Raw genomic sequence first — 22,023 nt, 5'->3', positions numbered from 1 at the left:
CATTCTTCATTAATTTGGATGATTCTTACTGTATACTGTTGATATGGCACATAGTAATCATTGAAGTGATGACATCCAGTATTCTATAGCAACTAACATCATATAATTCAGTTCACTGGCTATTTTCACCCAAAATCAAATCCCCTTGAGGTACACATCGGACTTCCCCATCCTCCCACATCACCCACCAAGTGCATCCAGGTCCTTGAGCAAAAGCAATCCCACAAATGGGTTTACCTTTGCCTAAGGCAGGAGTAACCCAGACTGTCTTCCCCAGCATATTTTTTAGGTGCACTACAGGGACTTTATCCCCTTCTACAGTACGTAAAAGTCTTGATTGGGCAGGGCCAGCTCGATTGGCAGATCCCCTGGTGTTGACTAACCAAGTGGCCTTTGCTAAATGTGTATCCCAGTGTTTGAATGTCCCACCACCCATTGCTCTCAGTGTAGTCTTTAACAGTCCATTGTATTGTTCGATTTTCCCAGAGGCTGGTGCATGATAGGGGATGTGATATACCCACTCAATGCCATGCGCTTTGGCCCAGGTGTCTATGAGGTTGTTTCGGAAATGAGTCCCGTTGTCTAACTCAATTCTTTCTGGGGTGCCATGTCGCCATAGGACTTGGTTTTCAAGGCCCAGGATACTGTTCCAGGCAGTGGCATGGGGCATTGGATATGTTTCCAGCCATCCAGTGGTTGCTTCCACCATTGTAAGCACATGGCACTTGCCTTGGCGGGTTTGTGGAAGTGTGATATAATCAATCTGCCAGGCCTCCCCATATTTATATTTCAGCCATCGTCTTCCATACCAGAGAGGCTTGAACCACTTGGCTTGCTTGATTGCAGCGCATGTTTCACATTCATGGATAACCTGTGCAATAGTGTCCATGGTCAGGTCCACCCCTCGATCATGAGCCCATCTAGATGTTGCACCACTTCCTTGATGGCGTGAGGTGTCATGGGCCCATTAAGCTAGCAATAATTCACCCTTCTGTTGCCAGTCCACATCCACCTGAGCCACTTCAATCTTAGCAGCCTGGTCCACCTGCTGGTGGTTTTGATGTTCTTCAGTGGCCTGACTCTTGGGTACGTGAGCATCTACGTGACATACTTTTACAACCAGGTTCTCTATCCAGGCAGCAATATCTTGCCACAATGCAGCAGCCCAGATGGGTTTGCCTCTGTGCTGCCAGTTGCTCTGCTTCCATTGCTGTAACCACCCCCACAGGGCATTTGCCACCATCCATGAGTCAGTATAGAGATAGAGCACTGGCCACTTTTCTCATTCGGCAATATCTAAAGCCAGCTGGATGGCTTTCACCTCTGCAAACTGACTCGATTCACCTTCTCCTTCAGCAGTTTCTGCCACTTGTCTTACAGGATTCCATACAGCAGCCTTCCACCTCCGATGTTTCCCCACAAGATGACAGGACCCATCAGTGAACAGGGCATATTTCTTCTCATTTTCTGGTAGTTTATTATACAGTGGGGCCTCCTCAGCATGCGTCACCTCCTCCTCTGGTGATATTCCTAAATCTTTGCCTTCTGGCCAGTCCATGATCCCTTCCAAGATTCCTGGGCGACTGGGGTTTCCTATTCGAGCCCATTGTGTGATCAGTGCGACCCACTTATTCCATGGAGCATCAGTTGCATGATGTGTACAGGGGACCCTCCCTTTGAACATCCAGCCCAGCACTGGCAGTCGGGGTGCCAGGAGGATCTGTGCTTCAGTACCAATCACTTCCGAAGCAGCTCGAACCCCTTCATATGCTGCTAATATCTCTTTTTCAGTTGGAGTATAGCCAGCCTCAGATCCCTCTGTATCCCCAGCTCCAAAACCCTAGGGGTCGACCTCGACTCTCCCCTGGTGCTTTCTGCCAGAGGCTCCAGGTAGGGCCATTCTCCCCGGCTGCGGTGTAGAGCACATTTTTTACATCTTGTCCTGCCCGGACTGGCCCAAGGGCTACTGCATGAACTGCCTCCTGTTTAATTTGTTCAAAGGCTTGTCGTTGCTCCAGGCCCCATTTGAAATAGTTCTTCTTCTGGGTCACTTGATAGACAGGGCTTACGATCAGACTGTAATTTGGAATATGCATTCGCCAAAAACCCACAATGCCCACGAAAGCTTGTGTTTCCTTTTTGCTGGTTGGTGGGGACATGGCTGTTATTTTGTTTATCACATCCATTGGGATCTGACGACATCCATCTTGCCATTTTATTCCTAAAAACTGGATCTCCTGTGCAGGTCCCTTGACCTTACTTTGTTTTATGGCAAAGCCGGCATCCAGAAGGATTTGGACTATTTGTTTCCCTTTCTCAAAAACTTCTGCTGCTGTGTTGCCCCACACAATGATGTCATGAATGTATTGCAGGTGTTCTGGAGCCCCACCCTGTTCCAATGTAGTCTGGATCAGTCCATGGCAAATGGTAGGGCTGTGTTTCCACCCGTGGGGCAGTGGATTCCAGGTGTACTGGACCCCCCTCCAAGTGAAAGCAAACTGTGGTCTGCACTCTGCTGCCAAAGGGATTGAGAAAAACGCATTAGCGATGTCAATTGTGGCATACCACTTGGCTGCCTTTGACTCCAGTTCGTATTGAAGTTCTAGCATGTCTGGCACGGCAGCGCTCAGTGGCGGCGTGACTTCATTCAGACCCCGATAGTCTACTGTTAGTCTCCACTCTCCATTAGACTTTCGCACTGGCCATATGGGACTGTTAAAAGGGTGAGCGAGTCTTGCTGATCACTCCTTGGCTCTCCAGTTGATGAATCAGCTTATGGATGGGAATCAGGGAGTCTCTGTTGGTGCAATATTGCCGCCGGTGCACCGTTGTGGTAGCGATTGGCACCTGTTGTTCTTCGACCTTCAGCAACCCCACAACAGAAGGGTCCTTTGAGAGACCGGGCAAGGTGGACAGCTGTTTAATTTCCTCCGTCTCCAAGGCAGCTATACCAAAAGCCCACTGGTACCCTTTTGGGTCCTTGAAATACCCTCTCCTGAGGTAGTCTATGCCAAGGATGCACGGGGCCTCTGGGCCAGTCACAATGGGGTGCTTCTGCCACTCCTTCCCGGTTAAGCTCACTTCAGCCTCCAATACAGTCAGCTGTTGGGATCCCCCTGTCACTCCAGAAATACAGATGGATTCTGCCCCTTTATAGTTTGATGGCATTAGGGTACACTGTGCACCGGTGTCCACTAGAGCCTTATGCTCCTGTGGGTCTGATGTGCCAGGCCATTGAATCCACACAGTCCAGTAAACCTGGGTGTCCCTTTCCTCCACCTGGCTGGACGCAGGGCCCCTCTAGTCCCGGTCATAGCATTTTTTACTCCCTTCTTGTAAATGCGAATCAAAAACCCCTTTACTGAGATCGGAAGCAAAATCAGCCTTTTATCCTGCCTAGGGAACTGCTCACTGGAAACTGGAGCAGCAATTTTCCTGGAAGAACCCTCTTTTGTAGTTGTTTTTCCTTGCAACTCACGTACTCGTGCCTCTAGGGTCGAGGTAGATTTTCCATCCCACTTCCTCATGTCTTCTCCTTGGTCACACAGATAAAACCACAGGGTGGCCCGTGGTGTGTATTCACTATATCTTCTCTCTTGAACAAAGGGACACTTACTCCTGATGGCTGAGATACTGGTCCATACAGGTGAGGAGTAGGACATGTCCTCTTTGAATCGCTGGAACTCCCGGGATAATTTCTCTCTGGAGTTGCCAGGGTGACAGCATACTTTTTCCAAATGTTCTACTAGTTTATCAGGATTCTGCACTTGTTCAGGGGTGAAGTTCCAAAACGCTGGAGGGGCCCACCGTCCTAGGCATTTGCCCATACTCTCCCACATACCCTGCCACTCATAACTGTCCAGCCTTGGGGCAGATCTCTGGATGATATTCTTAAAATGCTTATTAACTCTAGACAAAACTGAAACAACATTCCCAAGAACTACCAATAGATATATCTTAACTACCCAAGGATGTTCAAGATATACTGAAAAGTTGTTGTAATGAAGGAGGAAAGATCATAGAAGAAGGCAGCAAAGGTGCCATTCTGTATTTCCTCCATAAAAAGTCTCTCAGAGGAAGATGTATAATTGCTAATTGTCTCCATGAGGTGGTACCCGAAGTACAGTAATGGCTTCACTACAGAACCCAAATACCAGATAACGCTCAAGGGCAGTGTTTTAATAACAAATCTCCCAGGCAAAAAATCACTAATCACTGCAGAGCACAGCAAACTGCAACACCCAACACCAATCTTTAACACGTACTGCAAAAACAAGAGCATGGTGCAGATCAGGTAGACTAATACTGAGAACAGATGAATCAATATTATGACCAGCATCTGTTAACAGATACAAATTCCCTAATACACTCTGATTAATCTGTTATTATCTCAAACCCTTCGTGCCCCATGTTGGGCGCCAAAAAGGACTGTTGTGGTTTAACCCCAGCCATCAACTATGCACCACACAGCCGCTCGCTCACTCCCCCCCCAGTGGGGTGGGGGAGAGAACTGGAAGGGTGAAAGTCAGAAAACTCATGGGTTGAGATAAGAACAGTTTAATAATTGAAGTAAAATGAAATAGAATGGTGGTAGTAGTAGTAGTAGTAATAATAATAATAATAATGTAATACAATAATAATATACAAAGGAAGTGATACACGACACAATTGCTCACCACCCACTGACCGATGCCCCGCCCGTTCCCGAGCAGCGATTGCTTCCCCCCCGGCCAACTCGCCCCAGTTTATATACTGAGCATGACGTCATATGGTATGGAATAGCCCTTTGGCCAGTCTGGGTCAGCTGTCCTGGCTGTGCCCCCTCCCAGCTTCCTGTGCACCTGGCAGATCATGGGAAGCCGAAAAGTCCTTGACTGGTGTAAGCACTACTTAGCAACAACTAAAACATCAGTGTGTTATCAACATTATTCTCATCCTAAATCCAAAACACAGCACTATACCAGCTACTAAGAAGAAAATTAACTCTATCCCAGCTGAAACCAGGACAGCACCTAAGTTATTACTACAGCACTTATCTCTGTTAATTGCTATTGCCTCTAGTAATCAGAACATAAATTCTTTTGTTTCATAAAACTATAGGGAATTCTTTGGGCATCCCGTGTCTGTATAATTTTGTTGCAGGTATCTATACCTATATCTAGGGTCTATATCTAGGGTCTAGAGCACAAGTCTTATCAGGAGCGGCTGAGGGAGCTGGGGTTGTTTAGCCTGGAGAAGAGGAGGCTGAGGGGAGACCTTATTGATCTCTACAGCTACCTGAAAGGAGGTTGTAGCGAGGTGGGGGTAAATCTCTTCTGATAAGTAACAAGCGATAGGACTAGAGGAAATGGCCTCAAGTTGTGCCAGGGGAGGTTTAGATTGGATACTAGGAAAAACTTCTTCACCGAAAGGGTGGTCAAGCACTGGAACAGGCTGCCCAGGGAAGTGGTTGAGTCCCCATCCCTGGAGGTATTTAAAAGAAGGGTAGACATGGTGCTCGAGGACATGGTATAGTGATGGACTTGGCAGTGTTAGGTTAATGGTTGGACTTGATGATCTTAAAGGTCTTTTCTAACCTTAACGATTCTATGATTCTATAAAAAGAAGAGACTTGTTATGCTGCTAACATCACTGGGATAGTAAATTATGAACAACTATCTGTAAAACCAGTTATTTGTCTGATGTAAGAGCCAAATTCTCATATACTCGTGATTTATAATAATACACAGGCACACCATCATTTAATAAACATTTTTATATTGTTCATTGCTTTTCTTCTCTTTTTAAAAATTTACTTGAAGATTCTAAAGCTAAATTTTTGCATAATTTGTGCTGCAGAATAGCAGATCCTGATTTTATATATTCGCAGTTTACATGACATAACTTGTGTATAGTTTACAATAAGATAAAACAGCAAATAAAAATGACAGGTCTTTACCACATGAAACAGGTTGAAGATTATGATGAAGTAGTAGTGATAGAAGTGTGCTTACCCTATCATGCAATAGACATACTAAATATAAAAGGAAAGTCTGAAGAAAGACATGGAATTTGCTGTGTAGTGGTGCTTCCTATAGAAAAACCGAAGATTAAGCAATTGAACTAGGGAAATTCAGAAAGGGAAGTGAGATTACATTAAGCAGTATACGGCATGCATTTCTTTCAGGATTATTTTTTTTTTTGGTGCAATACTGAATATGCTTTAAATATATGTATAATTTTTTAGCCCCATTTCCCATTTAGAAGTTTTGAAAAAATTGCACAATTGTTTTGGGGTTTGATGACTTCAGCTTTTAAGCCTTCTGCTAATTTTGGTTTTTAGCCATGTAGGAATTCTAAATTGAGAGAGGCAGTTAGGTAGGATTTGGATGGGATAAGAATAAAAAGAACATAGTGCAGCTTTCTTCACCTGCTACCTCACTTCCTGCTAATCTTAAATTTACTATATTTACATTAGACTAAGATTAGATAATTCTGGAAACTGGTAAACATGCCTCAACTTTTTGCCAGTCGTAAAGAGGCTCAGAGACGCAAACCTCCACAAAGATTCTGAAAATGCGACCAATAAGTCTTTACACTTAGCTTTGTTCACAGCTTGTGTTACTACACTGGAAATTGATTCCATTTACTGTACTGTGTGTTACCAAAGAGGATGCTTGTCTCAGTTAGTCTGGCAACTCCGACGTAGGAAAAAATCCTGCTACAACTACATTAACATTTAGCTTATGTGGAGTAGGGAGACAATAAAGTTGTATGTATTTTTCAAAAGTGCATAAAGAGCCCCTTCCCTTTCAGAGCTTATTGTATTCTAGCACATGGTCAAAATTATTGCTTATTTTGGGTAGTCTCATCAGCCAGTTCAGTGTTTTGCAAAAAGAAAATTAACATAACTCCCCCACCAAACCTCAACAACCCAGTAAGGGTAGCTCCACCCAATTTCAGAAGAAACAGGCCCCTGTCCTGGTTTCAGTTGGGATAGAGTTAATTTTCTTCTTAGTAGCTGGTATAATGCTGTGTTTTGGATTTGGTATGAGAATAATGTTGATAAAACACTGATGTTTTAGTTGTTGCTAAGTAATGCTTACACTAGTCAAGGACTTTTCAGCTTCTTGTGCTCTGCCAGGTGCATAGGAAGCTGGGAGGGAGCACAGCCAGGACAGCTGACCCAGACTGGCCAAAGGGCTATTCCATACCATATGACATCATGCTCAGCAATATAAAGCTGGGGGAAGAAGGAAGGGGGGGATGGACATTCGGAGTAATGGTGTTTTGTCTTCCCAAGTAACCGTTACGCGTGATGGAGCCCTGCTTTCCCGGGGATGGCTGAACACCTGCCTGCCAATGGGAAATAGTGAATGAATTCCTTGTTTTGTTTTGCTTGCGTGCGCAGCTTTTGCTTTACCTATTAAACTGTCTTTATCTCAGCCCATGAGTTTTCTCACTTTTACTCTTCTGATTCTCTCCCCCATCCCACTGTGGGGGGAGTGAATGAGCAGCTGTGTGGTGCTTAGTTGCTGGCTGGGGTTAAACCATGACACCCCAAAGGACAAAAATATAACAAACTGAATAAACCAAAGCTTACAACTAAGGCTACTTAATCAGACAATTTAGTTTTATTTTAACTTGAACTGTTAGTGTATGTGTATAAGACAGAGCATTTTGTAGAGGGTCATACCTATGAACTGTCTTAACTTTCAGGAAAATACATTTTTGCATTAAACCTAACACCTTTAGGGTTGAAAAGATGTAAATGTTTACTGTTGTTATCATATCTGGAAAAGTCAGCCATGCTGTGTCTATCTTTACATGTTGTTAAACACACTGAATACAGTTGTGCATGAAATGTTGCCGGTAGGCCTTACCTCTGTAGCTGTGGTTATAGAATCATAGAATCATTTAGGTTGGAAAAGACCTTTAAGATCATCGAGTCCACCCGTTAACCTAACACTACCAAGTCCACCACTCAACCATGTCCCTAAGCGCCACGGCTAAATGTCTTTATCCCTCCAAGGATGGGGACTCAACCACTTCCCTGGGCAGCCTGTTCCAATGCTTGACAACCCTTTTGGTGAAGAAATCTAAACCTTACCTGGTGCAACTTGAGGCTGTTTCCTCTTGTCCTATCACTTGCTACAGGGGAAAAGAGACCGACACCCATCTCCCTACAACCTCCTTTCAGGTAGTTGTAGAGGGCGATAATGTCTCCCCTGAGCCTCCTTTTCTCCAGGCTAAACAACCCCAGCTCCCTCAGCCTCTCCTCATAAGTCTTGTGCTCTAGACCCTTCACCAACTTCGTTGCCCTTCTTTGGACACACTCAAGCACCTCAATGTCTTTCTTGTAGTGAGGGGCCCAAAGCTGAACACGGTATTCGAGGTGCAGACTCACCAGTGCCGAGTACAGGAGGACAATCACTTCCCTAGTCCTGCTGGTCACACCATTTCTGATACAAGCTATTTTGCCTTCTTGGCCACCTAGACACACTGCTGGCTGTCGACCAACACCCCTGGTTCCTCTTCCGCCGGGCAGCTTTCCAGTCACTCTTCTCGAAGCCTGTAGCGATGCATGGGGTTGTTGTGACCGAAGTGCAGGACCCGGCACTTAGCCTTGTTGAATCTCATACAGTTGGCCCCGGCCCAACGATCCAGCCTGTCCAGGTCCCTCTGTAGGGCCTTCCTACCCTCCAGCAGATCGACACTCCTGCTCAACTTGATGTCGTCGGCAAACTTCCTGAGGGTGCACTCGATCCCCTCGTCCAGATCATCAATGAAGATATTAAACAGAACTGGCCCCAGTACTGAGCCCTGGGGAGCACCACTTGCGACTGGCTGCCAACGGGATTTAACTCCATTCACCACAACTCTTTGGGCCCAACCATCCAGCCAGTTTTTTACCCAGCACAGAGTACGCCCGTCCAAGCCATGAGCAGCCAGTTTCTCCACAGGAGAATGCTGTGGGAGACAGTGTCAAAGGCCTTACTAAAGTCCAGGTAGACAACATCCACAGCCTTCCCCTCATCCACCAAGCGGGTCACCTTGTCACTGAAGGAGATCCGGTTAGTCAAGCAGGACCTGCCTTTCCTAAACCCATGCTGACTGGGCGTGATCCCCTGGTTGACCTGTATGTGCTGCGTGATGGCACTCAGGATCATAGAATCATAGAATCGTTAAGGTTGGAAAAGACCCTTGAGATCCTCAAGTCCAACCGTTAACCTATCACTGCCAAGTCCATCACTATACCATGTCCTCGAGCACCATGTCTATCCATCCTTTAAATACCTCCAGGGATGGAGACGCAACCACTTCCCTGGGTAGCCTGTTCCAATGCTTGACCACCCTTTCAGTAAAGAAATTTTTCCTAATATCCAATCTAAACCTCCTCTGGCTCAACTTGAGGACATTTCCTCTAGTCCTAGCGATTGTTACTTAGCAGAAGAGACTGACACCCACCTTACTACAACCTCTTTTCAGGTAGTTGTAGAGAGCGATAAGGTCTCCCCTCAGCCTCTTCTCCAGGCTAAACAATCCCAGTTCCCTCAGCCTCTCCTCATAAGACTTGTGCTCTAGACCCTTCACCAGCTTCGTTGCCCTCCTCTGGACACGCTCCAGCACCTCAATGTCCTTCTTGTAGTGAGGGGCCCAAAACTGAACAAAGTACTCGAGCTGCGGCTTCACCAATGCACAGTACAGGGGCACTATCACCTCCCTGGTCCTGCTGGCCACACTATTCTTGATACAAGCCAGGATGCTATTGGCCTTCTTGGTCCCTTGGGCACACTGCTGACTTGTATTCAGCCGGCTGTCGACCAACACCCCCAGGTCCTTTTCCGCCAGGCAGCTCTCCAGCCACTCCTCCCCAAGCCTGTAGCGTTGCATGGGGTGGTTGTGACCCAAGTGCAGGACCCAGCACTTAGCCTTGTTGAATCTCATACAGTTGGCCGGGCCCATCGATCCATCCTGTCCAGGTCCCTCTGCAGGGCCTTCCTACCCTCCAGCAGATCAACACTTCCACCCGACTTGGTGTCATCTGCAAACTTCCTCAGGGTGCACTCAATCCCCTCATCCAGATCATTGATAAAGATATTAAACAGAACTGGCCCCAATACTGAGCCCTGGGGAACACCACTCATGACTGGCTGCCAACTGGATTTGACTCCGTTAACCACCACTCTCTGGGCTCGGCCGTCCAGCCAGTTTTTAACCCAGCGCAGAGTGCACTTATCCAAGCCGTGAGCAGCCAGCTTCTCCAGGAGAATGCTGTGGGAGACAGTGTCAAAGGCCTTACTAAAGTCCAAGTAGACAACATCCACAGCCTTCCTCTCATCCACTAAGTGGGTCACCTTGTCATAGAAGACATAGGAGACCAGGTTAGTGAAACAGGATCTCCCTTTCATAAACCCATGCTGGCTGAGCCTGATCCCCTCGTTGTCCCGCACGTGCTGCATAATGGCACTCAAGATGATCTGCTCCATAACCTTCCCCGGCACCAAGGTCAGGCTGACAGGCTTGTAGTTTCCCATATCCTCCTTCCGGCCCTTCTTGTAGAGGGGCGTCACATTTGCTAACCTCCAGTCAACTGGGACCTCCCCGGTTAGCCAGGACTGCTGAGAGATGATGGAAAGTGGCTTGGTGTGCACTTCCACCACCTCCCTCAATATACTTGGGTGGATCCCATCCAGCCCCATAGACTTGTGTGTGTCTAAATGGTGTAGCAGGTCACTAACCATTTCCCCTTGGATTATGGGGCCTTCATTCTTCTCCCTGTCCCTGCCTTCCAGCTCAGGAGGCTGTGTACCTGGAGAACAACTGGTCTGACTATTAAAGACTGAGGCAAAGAAGGCATTAAGTACCTCAGCCTTTTCCTCATCCTTTGTCACTATGTTTCCCTCTGCATCCAATAAAGGATGCAGATTCTCCTTAGCCCTCCTTTTGTTGCTGTCGTGGTTTAACCCCAGCCAGCAACTAAGCACCACACAGCCGCTCGCTCACTCCCCCCCGGTCGGATGGGGGAAAGAATCAGAAGAGTACAAGTGAGAAAACTCATGGGTTGAGATAAAGACAGTTTAATAGGTAAAGCAAAAGCCGCACGCGCAAGCAAAGCAAGGAATTCATTCACTACTTCCCATTGGCACCTTTGTCAGCCATCCTCAAGAAAGCAGGGCTCCATCACGTGTAATGGTTACTTGGGAAGACAAATGCCATCACTCAGAACGTCCTCCCGTTCCTTCTTCTTCTTCCCCCAGCTTATATACCAAGCATGATGTCATATAGTATGGAATAGCCCTTTGGCCAGTCTGGGTCAGCTGTCCTAGCTATGCTCCCTCCCAGCTTCCTATGCACCTGGCAGAGCACAAGAAGCTGCAAAGTCCTTGACTAGTGTAAACTCTGCTCAGCAAGAACCAAAACATCAATGTTATCAACATTAGTCTCATCCAAAATGCAAAACACAGCACTATGCCAGCTACTAAGAAGAAAACGAACTCTATCCCAGCTGAAACCAGCTAATGTATTTATAGAAACATTTTTTATTGTCTGTTAAAGCAGTAGCCAGATTAAGTTCTAGTTGGGCTTTGGCCCTTCTAATTTTCTCCCTGCATAACCTCATGACATCTTTGTAGAATCATAGAATCGTTGAATGGTTTGGGTTGGAAGATACATTTAAAGATTATCTAGTTCCACTGGCCCTGCTCTGGGCAGGGACATCTTTCCCTAGATCAGGTTGCTCAGAGCCTCATCCAACCTGACCTTTAATAGTTCCAGGGAGGGTGCATCCACAACTTCTCTGGGCAGCCTGTTGCATTGTCTCACCACCCTAATTGTAAAAAATTTCTTCTTTATATCCAATCTAAATATAGCCTCTTTTACTTTAAAACTGTTACCCCTTGTCCTGTCACTATGGGCCTCGGTTAAAAGTCTCTCTCTGTCTTTCCCATAAGACCTCTTTATATATTGAAAGGCCGCAATAAGGTCTTCCTGGAGCCTTCTCCTCTGCAGGCTGAACAATCCCAGCTCTCTCAGCCTTTCCCCATAGGAGAGGTATTCCAGCCCTCTGATCATCTTTATGGCGCTCCTCTTGACCCGCTCCAACAGGTCCATGTCTTTCTTGTGCTGGGGGCCCCAGAGCTGAACGCAGTACTCCAGGTGGGGTCTCACGAGAGAAGAGTAGAGGGCCAGAATCACCTCCCTCGACCTGCTGGCCACACTTCTTTTGATGCAGCCCAGGATATGGTTGGCTTTCTCGGCTGCAAGTGCATGTTTCCAGCTCATATCCAATTTTTCATCCACCAGTATCTCCGAGTCCTTCTCCTCAGGGCTGCTCTCAATCCCTTCGTCCCGAGTCTGTATTGATACTGGGGATTGCCCTGACCCAGGTGCAGGACCTTGCACTTGTCTTTGTTTGACTTCATGAAGTTCGCATGGGCCCACTCCTCAAGCCTGTCAAGGTCCCTCTGGATGGCATCCTTTCCCTCAGGCGTTTCAACTGCACCACTCAGCTTGGTCTCATCTGCAAACTTGCTGAGGGTGCACTCGATCCCACTGTCTGTGTCATTGATGAAGATATTAAAAGGTACTGGTCCCAGTACGGACCCCTGAGGGACACCACTTGCTACTGATCTCCATTTGGACATTGAGCCATTGACTGCAACTCTTTGGATGCAGCCATCCAGCCAATTCCTTATCCATCTAACAGTCCATCCATCAAACCCATATCTCTCCAATTTAGAGAGACGGACGTTGTGGGGACTGTATCAAAGGCCTTGCAGAAGTCAAGATAGATGACATCTGTAGCTCTTCCCTTGTCCACTGATGCAGTCACTCCATCGTAGGTGGCCACTAGATTAGTCAGGCACGATTTGCCCTTTGTGAAGCCATGTTGGCTTTCTCTAATCATCTCCGTGTCTTCCATGTTTTTGGACATGTCTTCCAGGACGATCTGTTCCATGATCTTACCAGACACAGAGGTGAGGCTGACTGGTCGGTAGTTCATCTGATGGAATTATTCCTGAGAAAATGCTAATATATCATGTGACTACCTCCAACAGAAGTCTGACCTCAAAGATACTGAAAAATACTAATTCATGGTTGGAGATGGATGTTTGTTTGAAGTGCCTGCCCCATATTTGTTCATATTGAAAATGTTTCAAAACTTCATTTATTGAAAGTAAATTCAGATAAGTTTTGATGGTCTGTCTTCATTAGCTGGCATAATTCTGGGAAATTAATTAAAGCTGAATGTTGAGTTACAAGGTTATGGTGAATGGGGTTATATTTAACCTCTTGAAGAGGGTTATTGGTTAAAACTACTCTTGTTTGTTTGTTCATTAAGTTTAGGAGTCTTGTCACTTCTTTGCCTGATTTCTATATGAGAAAAACATGGTTAAAATACAGAGCTAATTAGTCTATTCCTATTGTCACATTCTTTCTGTTTATTTTGTAATATGGACAAACAGTACCTTTGAAACTCTCTTTCAAGGGTATCATTAGCACCTTCATACCCTGGTAACTTCCTTGAAGGCTGGCTGCAGTTTTGGCCCTTGTCACAGGGAATATATAATTCATTAAAAGTAAGTACTTCTTTCTCAACACTGACTAGGAAACAAAAGTTTTTCTTCTATTTCTGGTCAGTGTGCATATCACAAGTTTTTCCTGATGTTAAGAGAGAGCTACTGTCAGCAGCTTGTTACACACACATTACTTTGGTAATGCATCTTGTGCCTGTTGCTATAGCAACCCCACAGAAAATTACCTCAGCAGCCATTCAAATTCATTTTTACAAAAGTAAAGTAGTTATAGCTATAATTAACTTTTTAAACTTGGTCTGTAGTATAAATTTACTCAGACCTATGTTACTGGTTTTTTTTAAAGTAATTTTATTCAATTTTCCTTTTTTTTGTTCTTTTGTATAATGCTTAGCTGAATAAGTACAGTTTGGGTGAGCGGTCATAACATACATAAGAGTATGTCTCATCAAAACAAGACATTTCTTAGCAGGTGGTAAAAATAAAATCATAGTGCCATGTAGTTCTGCCATAAATTGTTTGCACAGTTGCTGCTAACTGTATAACTGACTTCCCAGTAATAACTGTGATTATCTGGTTTTGGACTCCACCTTAAGATAATGGCCAGGATATTTCCAATATCCATATCATTAGTATGATTTTAAATTTTGAAGTTAATAAACTAAGAAAACATCTGGTTTTGGCAATTGTTGGCAACACTTTTTGTGAAAGTTCATGTTTACTACAAGTTTTCTGGTTTGTTTGCAAGAGTACATGTGTGTAGCAACTTCTAGTGTATACTGAAGAGGTGGTTGTATTAGAAAATCTGATTGCAGAATTTGTGCATGCATGTATGTGGTGAAGCTCCTAAGGGCTTGCAATTTTATTTGGGTGGGGGTTTTTTTAGCTAGACCCTTATCCTAAAATCCCTCATGCACGCCTGTTATGTGCTTAAAATTTTTGAATGTGCACATGATTTGTTTGCCCACATGAACAATGTATTTGTCAGTAGTTTGATTAGAACTGCAGTAGATGAGTGCTTAAAAGCCATGGTGAATTGGGTCTTTAATAAGTAATTATACAAAGAAATAAATAAAAATCTTCATTTTCTGATAGTATTCACTTTTACTCTTCATCCAGAGCAGTCTGAATTCAGAGACTCTCAAGACATTTCATGTAGCCCTATCATTTCATTGGGTGTCTTATAAATTAAATGTCTTCACAAGTCCTCTTCTGGTTGCAGATAAACCAGTGGAAGAGGTAACTCCATCCTGCTTCCCTGCTGGTGGTTATGGACTTCCCACACCCCAGTCTGTATCAGTCGAACAAGCTAGCTTAATTTGAACAATTTCCATATTGCTTCTTTGCTGTTCCAAATCATTTTCACAGCAATAGGTTATGGAGACATTGCACAAGCACAAGAGCTATCAGCTAGGGATGGACTGTGACTTTTGGAAAAAGGTGCAGTGAGAAGCAGCTGGTGTGGGGATTTGGCCTGCACAGTTGCAATTGGAAAAGGTGTTTGATGTTTTGATGTTTTTATTTAAAATTGCTGCTTGCGCCAGAGTCAATACCAATGTGATTCCCATTACTGTTCTCTATAATATGCTCACTGTCACAACACTGGGCATCCTCAGGTGCCACGAAGGAATACGTGGATTGAAACCAGCTCAAGCCTGTTGCTCTCCTCAAAATTCTTTTGTTAGTTGTTCAGTTCTTATACTCTATGTTGGACTGAGCCAGGTATACACTCCTCCCATGCTAGTCTGGCTAACTCAGAGAGACAGTCACACTCTCTTAATGAACTCAGTGAGAAACATTTACACCATCAGTTGATCCACTCAACTCGTTAATCCAACCCTTTTGATATGAAGAAGCCTTGAATATAATTCACTGCAACAATAAAGACTTATAGACTATGATAAACCCAAACTATGATAAACCCTTTATCAAAGGGTTATCCAAGGTGTGGCCTTACCTTGGGTACTGTGTGCAGTTCTGGGCCCCACAATTTAAAAAGGATGTCAAGGTCCTTGAATGCATCCAGAGGAGGGCAACAAAGCTGGTAAAAGGGCTGGAAGGCATGTCCTATGAGGAGCAGCTAAGGACTTTGGGCTTGTCTAGTTTGGAGAGAAGGAAGCTGAGAGGCGATCTCATTGCTCTCTACAGCTCCCTGAGGAGGGGAAGTGGAGAGGAAGGTGCTGATCTCTTCTCCCTGGTATCCAATGACAAGACGCATGGGAATGGTTCAAAGCTATGTCAGAGGAGGTTCAGACTTGACATTAGGAAGCATTTCTTTACCGAGAGGGTGGCCAAACACTGGAACAGGCTTCCTAGAGAAGTGGTCAATGCCCCAAGCCTGTCAGTGTTTAAGAGGCATTTGGACAATGCCCTTAATAACATGCTTTAACTTTTGGTCAGCCCTGAATTGGTCAGGCAGTTGGACTAGATGATCGTTGTAGGTCCCTTCCAACTGAAATCTATTCTATTCTGTTCTGTTCTAAATAAATTAAATTCTAAATGTTCTGTGTTATTGTAACAGCTATAATAATGATATTTGAAAATTGTGTGTGCTGGTAGTGTGTTTAAATAATAATGGCATTCTAGTTGTCTTTTCCTTTTTATGTAAATATTCACTTCTGTTCATTTACATTTTTCATATTCCCGCTCAGCATTTTGAAATATTCTGTCAACCCAATAAGTTATTTAAAAAAAATCAAGCCATCACCCCATCCCTCCTAATGGAAAATATCTTGGTTTTGTGTATGCAGTTCTAGAGGCATAAAAGTATACTGTTATGCAGTTAATACAAAAGTCATTATATTGATATTGAGCATAAGTGTGTTGATTTGTTCCACTGGCATTTTGGGAAGATTGTACATGACTAAAGAGAAACAATTTCTGCTATATTGCAAAATATTCAGATGTGGTACAAAGCAGTGGGTGCAGTAGAGCAGAAAGACTCTGATGTCAATCCTGATGATCCATGAGCTTACCCAATGACAATTTTTTTTTAATTAATTATGTTAATTTGTATCAGACAGGACATGAGTTTTAAAGAGAAATATAAGGAGATTTTATTGATTTTAGAGTATCTTGAAAGGAATTTTGTGTTGTTGATGCAGGCAAAGCTTTCAGTCTGGTTTTCAGAAACATGTTTAATTCCCTCTAAGTTGATAGAAGAATGGAAAGTTATATCTACTAATATAGTAACAGGAAGTGTGGCTAATGTGCTGCAAAAGTGTGAAATTAAGTAACATAAAATATGGTCATGAGAAGAAAGTTAAAATAAATCTCTATTCCTTTGCTTCAGAGCAAGAATGTACAAAATGCATTAAAATCTGAATTCTAGCCCAAGTAATTCTTCTACACAAATGTATTTGTTTAAAAAAACAAACCAAAACAAAATTTTAAGTGGATGTGGTGGGTTGACCCCAGTCAGCAACTAAGCACCCACCTAGCTGCTCACTCACTTCTTCCCCAGAGGGATGGGGAAGAGAATCAGAAGAGCAAAATTGAGAAAACATATGGGTTGAGATAAAGACACTTTAATAAGTGAAGGAAAGAGTGGGGCGAAAACCCGCAAGTGATGCAAAGGCATTCATTCAACACCTCCCACAAGCAGACCAATGCACAGCCAGTGTCCAAGCAATGGCTACTTTGGAAAAGACCAAACCCTAAGTTTTTACTGCTGAGTGTGATGTCATATGGTATGGAATATCCCTTTGGTCGATTTGGGTCAGCTGTCCGGGCTGTGTTCCCTCCCAATCTCTCGCCCACCCCCAGCCTACTCCCTGGGGCGGCAGAGTGAGAAAGAGAGAAGGCCTTGACGCTGTGCAAGCACTGTTCAGCAATAGCTAAAACACTGGTGTTATCAACACTGTTTTGGTCACCAATCTAAAACACAGCACCATACCAGCTGCTATGAAGAAAGTGAACTCCATCCCACCCAGACCCAGTATAATGGAAAAAGCTCTTTTTATTTTAAAACAATTCATTGAATATTTTCTATATGCTCATGGCAGGAATATAAAAATAATAAAAAATTGAAAAGTAAGGTTGTGCCACAAAGAACTATTAGTCTATTTTCATGAATACAGTGATATATTTATTCATTAAGTTTTAAGTTAGTGAGAAGGAAAAGTGGTAGGGGCTAAGTGTTGTTATTCATAAACAAAAATTGCAGGATGTATTCTAAATTGCTTTTGTTGCACTATAGATTCTGATTGTGATTTGTTAGTGACAAAGATTTTTTAAAGGATTTTGTGCATACTGTATGAATTTTTCTGTGAGGTACTCTTACTGATTTTGACACTGTTTCCATGATTCTGGGTTTGAATGCATAATTTAAGAGACTTTGTAGAGACCCCTACATCCTTTGATCTGTTAAGTTGTCCCGGTTTTGGCTGGGATAGAGTTAATTTTCTTCCTAGTAGCTGGTATAGTGCTGTGTTTTGGATTTAAGATGAGAATAATGTTGATAACACACTGATGTTTTAGTTGTTGCTAAGCAGTGTTTATACTAAGTCAAGGACTTGTCAGCTTCCCATACTCTGCCAGGTGCACAGGAAGCTGGGAGGAAGCTTAGCCAGGACAGCTGACCCAGACTGGCCAAAGGGCTATTCCATACCGTATGACATCATGCCCATTATATAAGCTGGGATGAGTTTGTCAGGGGGCAGTGATCGCTGCTCAGGGACTGGGTGGGCATCGGTTGGTGGGTGGTGAGTGGTTGCATCATTTGTTTTTCCTGGGTTTTGTTCCTTTCTCTCTCTCTCTTGTTGTTTTCCTTTTCATTACAATTTAATATTATTAAAATATTATATTTTATTTCAATTATTAAACTGTTCTTATCTCAACCCACAAGTTTTCTCACTTTTACCCTTCCGATTCTCTCCCCCCTCCCACTGCAGGGGAACAAGTGCTGTTCCCCAGGGCTCAGTACTGGGGCCAGTTCTGTTTAATATCTTCATTGATGATCTGGACGAGGGGATCGAGTGCACCCTCAGGAAGTTTGCAGACAACACCAAGCTGCACAGGAGTTTTGATCTGCTGGAGGGTAGGAAAGGTCTACAGAGGGACCTGGACAGGCTGGATCAATGGGCCTAGGCCAATTGTATGAGGTTCAACAAGGCTAAGTGCTGGGTCCTGCACTTGGGTCACAACCACCCCATGCATCGCTACAGGCTGGGGGAGGAGTGGCTGGAGAGCTGCCTGGAGGAAAAGGACCTGGGGGTGTTGGTCGACAGCTGGATGAATGAGTCAGCAACGTGCCCAGGTGACCAAGAAGGCCAATAGCATCCTGGCTTGTATCAAGAATAGTGTGACCAGCAGGACCAGGGAGGTGATAGTGCCCCTGTACTCGGCATTGGTGAGACCGCACCTCGAGTACTGTGTTCAGTTTTGGGCCCCTCACTACAAGAAGGACATTGAGGTGCTTGAGTGTGTCCAAAGAAGGGCAACGAAGTTGGTGAAGGGTCTGGAGCACAAGTCTTATGAGGAGCGGCTGAGGGAGCTGGGGTTGTTTAGCCTGGAGAAGAGGAGGCTGAGGGGAGACCTTATTGCTCTCTACAACTACCTGAAAGGAGGTTTTAGTAAGGTGGGTGTCAGTCTCTTCTGCTAAGTAACAATCGCTAGGACAAGAGGAAATGTCCTCAAGTTGAGCCAGAGGAGGTTTAGATTGGATATTAGGAAAAATTTCTTCACCAAAAGGGTTGTCAAGCATTGGAACAGGCTGCCTAGGGAAGTGGTTGAGTTCCCATCCCTGGAGGTATTATAAAGACGTGTAGATGTGGTGCTTAGGGACATGGTTTAGTGGTGGACTTGGCCATGTTAGGTTAATGGTTGGACTTGAGGATCTTTTCCAACCTAAACGATTCTATGATTCTATATCTAGGGAAGGAAATTGGACTCTGAGGTTGTGTAAGGATTCTGTATAGCCTCCACAAGGTGCTACTGGTGAAATGAGTAAGAAGTTTTATGTTTAGTACATGTGTAAGAGCAGAAATTGAGCAGAACTGAGTGAGGATGAGGAAAAGATTTCATTGTAAAGGGTAAATTAGTATTTCTGGATCTTAATTATGTCAGGTTTTTTTGCTAGTACAAAAAAAAATCCCTTCTGCTCTTTAAACAGTTTCCAGTAACACAAATGAGGTGTGCCTATTTAATAATATCCCTTTAATTTATTGTCTTTCTAAAAAAGAGTCAGATGTGCTCTACTGCATATCTTAGTAGTATGTCCACTATGCTCATGGTACAGAGGTACAGTAACCAGGTTCACATATTGGAGACTACAGCTGAGCTTTCCTAAGGAACACAACAAGCAATTATACGAATGGGTCACCTACAAATTTATTCTCTTAAAGCTCTCTTGCTTTCCTGAATACCACTATAGCATGTAGTGATCAATAGTGCTTCTTTCTACCCCTTTTTTCTGAAATAAAGTCACAAAACAAACCCAATGTTTTTGGTGAGGTGGGAAGGAAAAAAAGGCCAATTAGTGTTTCAGCATCTCTTTAGATTTCCTGTTGTGGTGGTTATGGATTTGTTATGGATTTCCCCAGCAAACTGATGATCAGCTTATCCATTCTGTTTTTTGTGTAAAACAACTAAGAACAGATGAAATGCTCAAATTTTCAAGCCCTTTTTCCTATTGGCAGAAACTAGTCAGGGTTCTGAGAAAATATTTTCAGAGTAGTAACTTCTGAATATGACAATTTTTCTGAGATATATGGTTCAATACATCTTTCTGAATATGTGTAATATTCTCACATTCAACATTTACTATCATCAGCTTAATCTTTCATGAATAAATTCATAGTGAGGAAAATTTGATAATATTTTTGGCTCCCTCACAGAGTTAACAAATTAATTCTTCTGTATGTTTGCTGTAAAGTAGAACTCAAATCGCTTTGTTTCTGTCATTGTTCGTAACAACTTACTTTCACTATTGCATAACAAATAATTCAGAGTATCTAGTAGTCTAATTATTCCTTGTGTGGATTTAATTAAAAAAGAACACCTTGAGTAATAACTATGAAGAAAAGAATACATTCAGAGCTTAGAGATATTTAATGATTTGATAAATTGCAAGGAGTACATTCCTACCCTCCCCTGGAATGAATCAGGGCAGCCTTAGGTTATTTTACCAGTAGCTAACTCTGACCAACTAGGTCATTTTTGTGCTTGGAAGTAATCAAATACACAAAAACTTAATTTCCTGCGGCAGTCTTTTTCCCAGACATCTACCTTGGGGACAGCCCAAGCTGCCTGGTGCACTGAATTCATGGAATGTGCAACTCCTGGACCCAAACAAGCTATCACACATTGGTATATTATCCCTCTTTTTTTGAAGCATCTCTTATGAAAGTTAATTAAAACCTCCAGTGCACTGCTGCTTTATACTTGAAAACCACCATTAAGCCATAGCAGGAGTTGTGTGTTGTAGTTAACAAGCCCTTACAAGCAATTTTATTGCAATTTCAGATTATTTTCTAAATGACTAGGATGTATTTCATGTACTGCAGGCTTATTAACTTGATCAGAAGTTTCAGTCTGGATGCAGGAATTTCAGGTGGAGAGTTTTTTAATTTGTCAGTGTGGGGTTTTTTTCTTTTATCTCCAAAGAGTGCCATTTATCCTCCTAACATTTTGAAACTGATAATAAGTTCAGTAGCACTTGGGAGATTCATGTTTATCTATCCTTTGTAGACATTGCAGAGTAATTATCAAGAAATATGTTATAGTTTCAGATAAAATTATAGTCTCTTATTTCTTATATTTCTTACACATTTAATCATATTATTTGTCTTTAAATTAAGCAGAATTGAATAACTGAAAATTTTGAATTGTTGGTGATTCAATCTGTGAAAGCCAAGAAAATTTATATGAAAATCATAATAATCATGTTGTCCTTTTGTAGAATTTACTTGAATCTATGAAAATTACCAGGAAGGGAGAATGGAGCACTCCTTTATATTTCCTTCCTTCTTTTATGTCGATATTGCTCTTTTTTCTGTTGCACTTCTTCCTATCCCACACCCCATTTCTTTTCCCAAGTCTTCCTTTCTCTTTTCCTCAGTGGGATTATGGTATCACTGTCTTGCATTCCTGTTGTTTCTCCCCATCTATAGTTATCTTAACGACTTGGACCGCATAGCAGATTCGGCCTATCTGCCAACTCAGCAAGATGTGCTTAGAGTTCGAGTCCCAACAACAGGGATCATTGAATATCCATTTGACTTACAAAGCATCATTTTCAGGTAGAAAAAAAGTTTAACACCCATTTGCTTTGTTTCTTTTGTTTCCTGTTACATTAGTAATACCATGTTGGTTAAAAGTACAAATTATTCAATGTTTTTAAAATTTGAGCTTGTTCATTTTATTTTCATGTTTTTGTCCATATATGATTAGCGGCTGTTGTTAAAGATGTCAAGAGGATGAGAGACAGACAGACTTGTCTTTTTCTGAAGGTAGTTGTTATTGAGAGCAAAACTGGAAGTAATTTTTCAATAAAATGAGTATATCA

General features: G+C 43.2%; 1 protein-coding gene across 2 annotated transcripts in view; it reads left to right on the top strand.

The window, feature by feature from the left end:
• LOC148055452 (guanine nucleotide-binding protein G(q) subunit alpha) overlaps positions 1-22,023 on the top strand; it is a 155,413-nt gene that overhangs the window by 94,915 nt on the left and 38,475 nt on the right. For both annotated transcript variants that reach the window (XM_087760283.1, XM_087760284.1), the window contains exon 4: positions 21,629-21,757. In XM_087760283.1, the coding sequence (XP_087616409.1) occupies positions 21,629-21,757 (129 nt within the window). The remainder of the gene's footprint in view (positions 1-21,628; positions 21,758-22,023) is intronic.

This window comes from Nipponia nippon, unplaced genomic scaffold (assembly GCF_047370975.1).
Source record: "Nipponia nippon isolate SJK-2023a ecotype South Korea unplaced genomic scaffold, ASM4737097v1 scaffold_22, whole genome shotgun sequence".
Taxonomy (NCBI): Eukaryota; Metazoa; Chordata; class Aves; order Pelecaniformes; family Threskiornithidae; genus Nipponia; species Nipponia nippon.
This window is presented reverse-complemented; position numbering and strand designations above follow the sequence as displayed.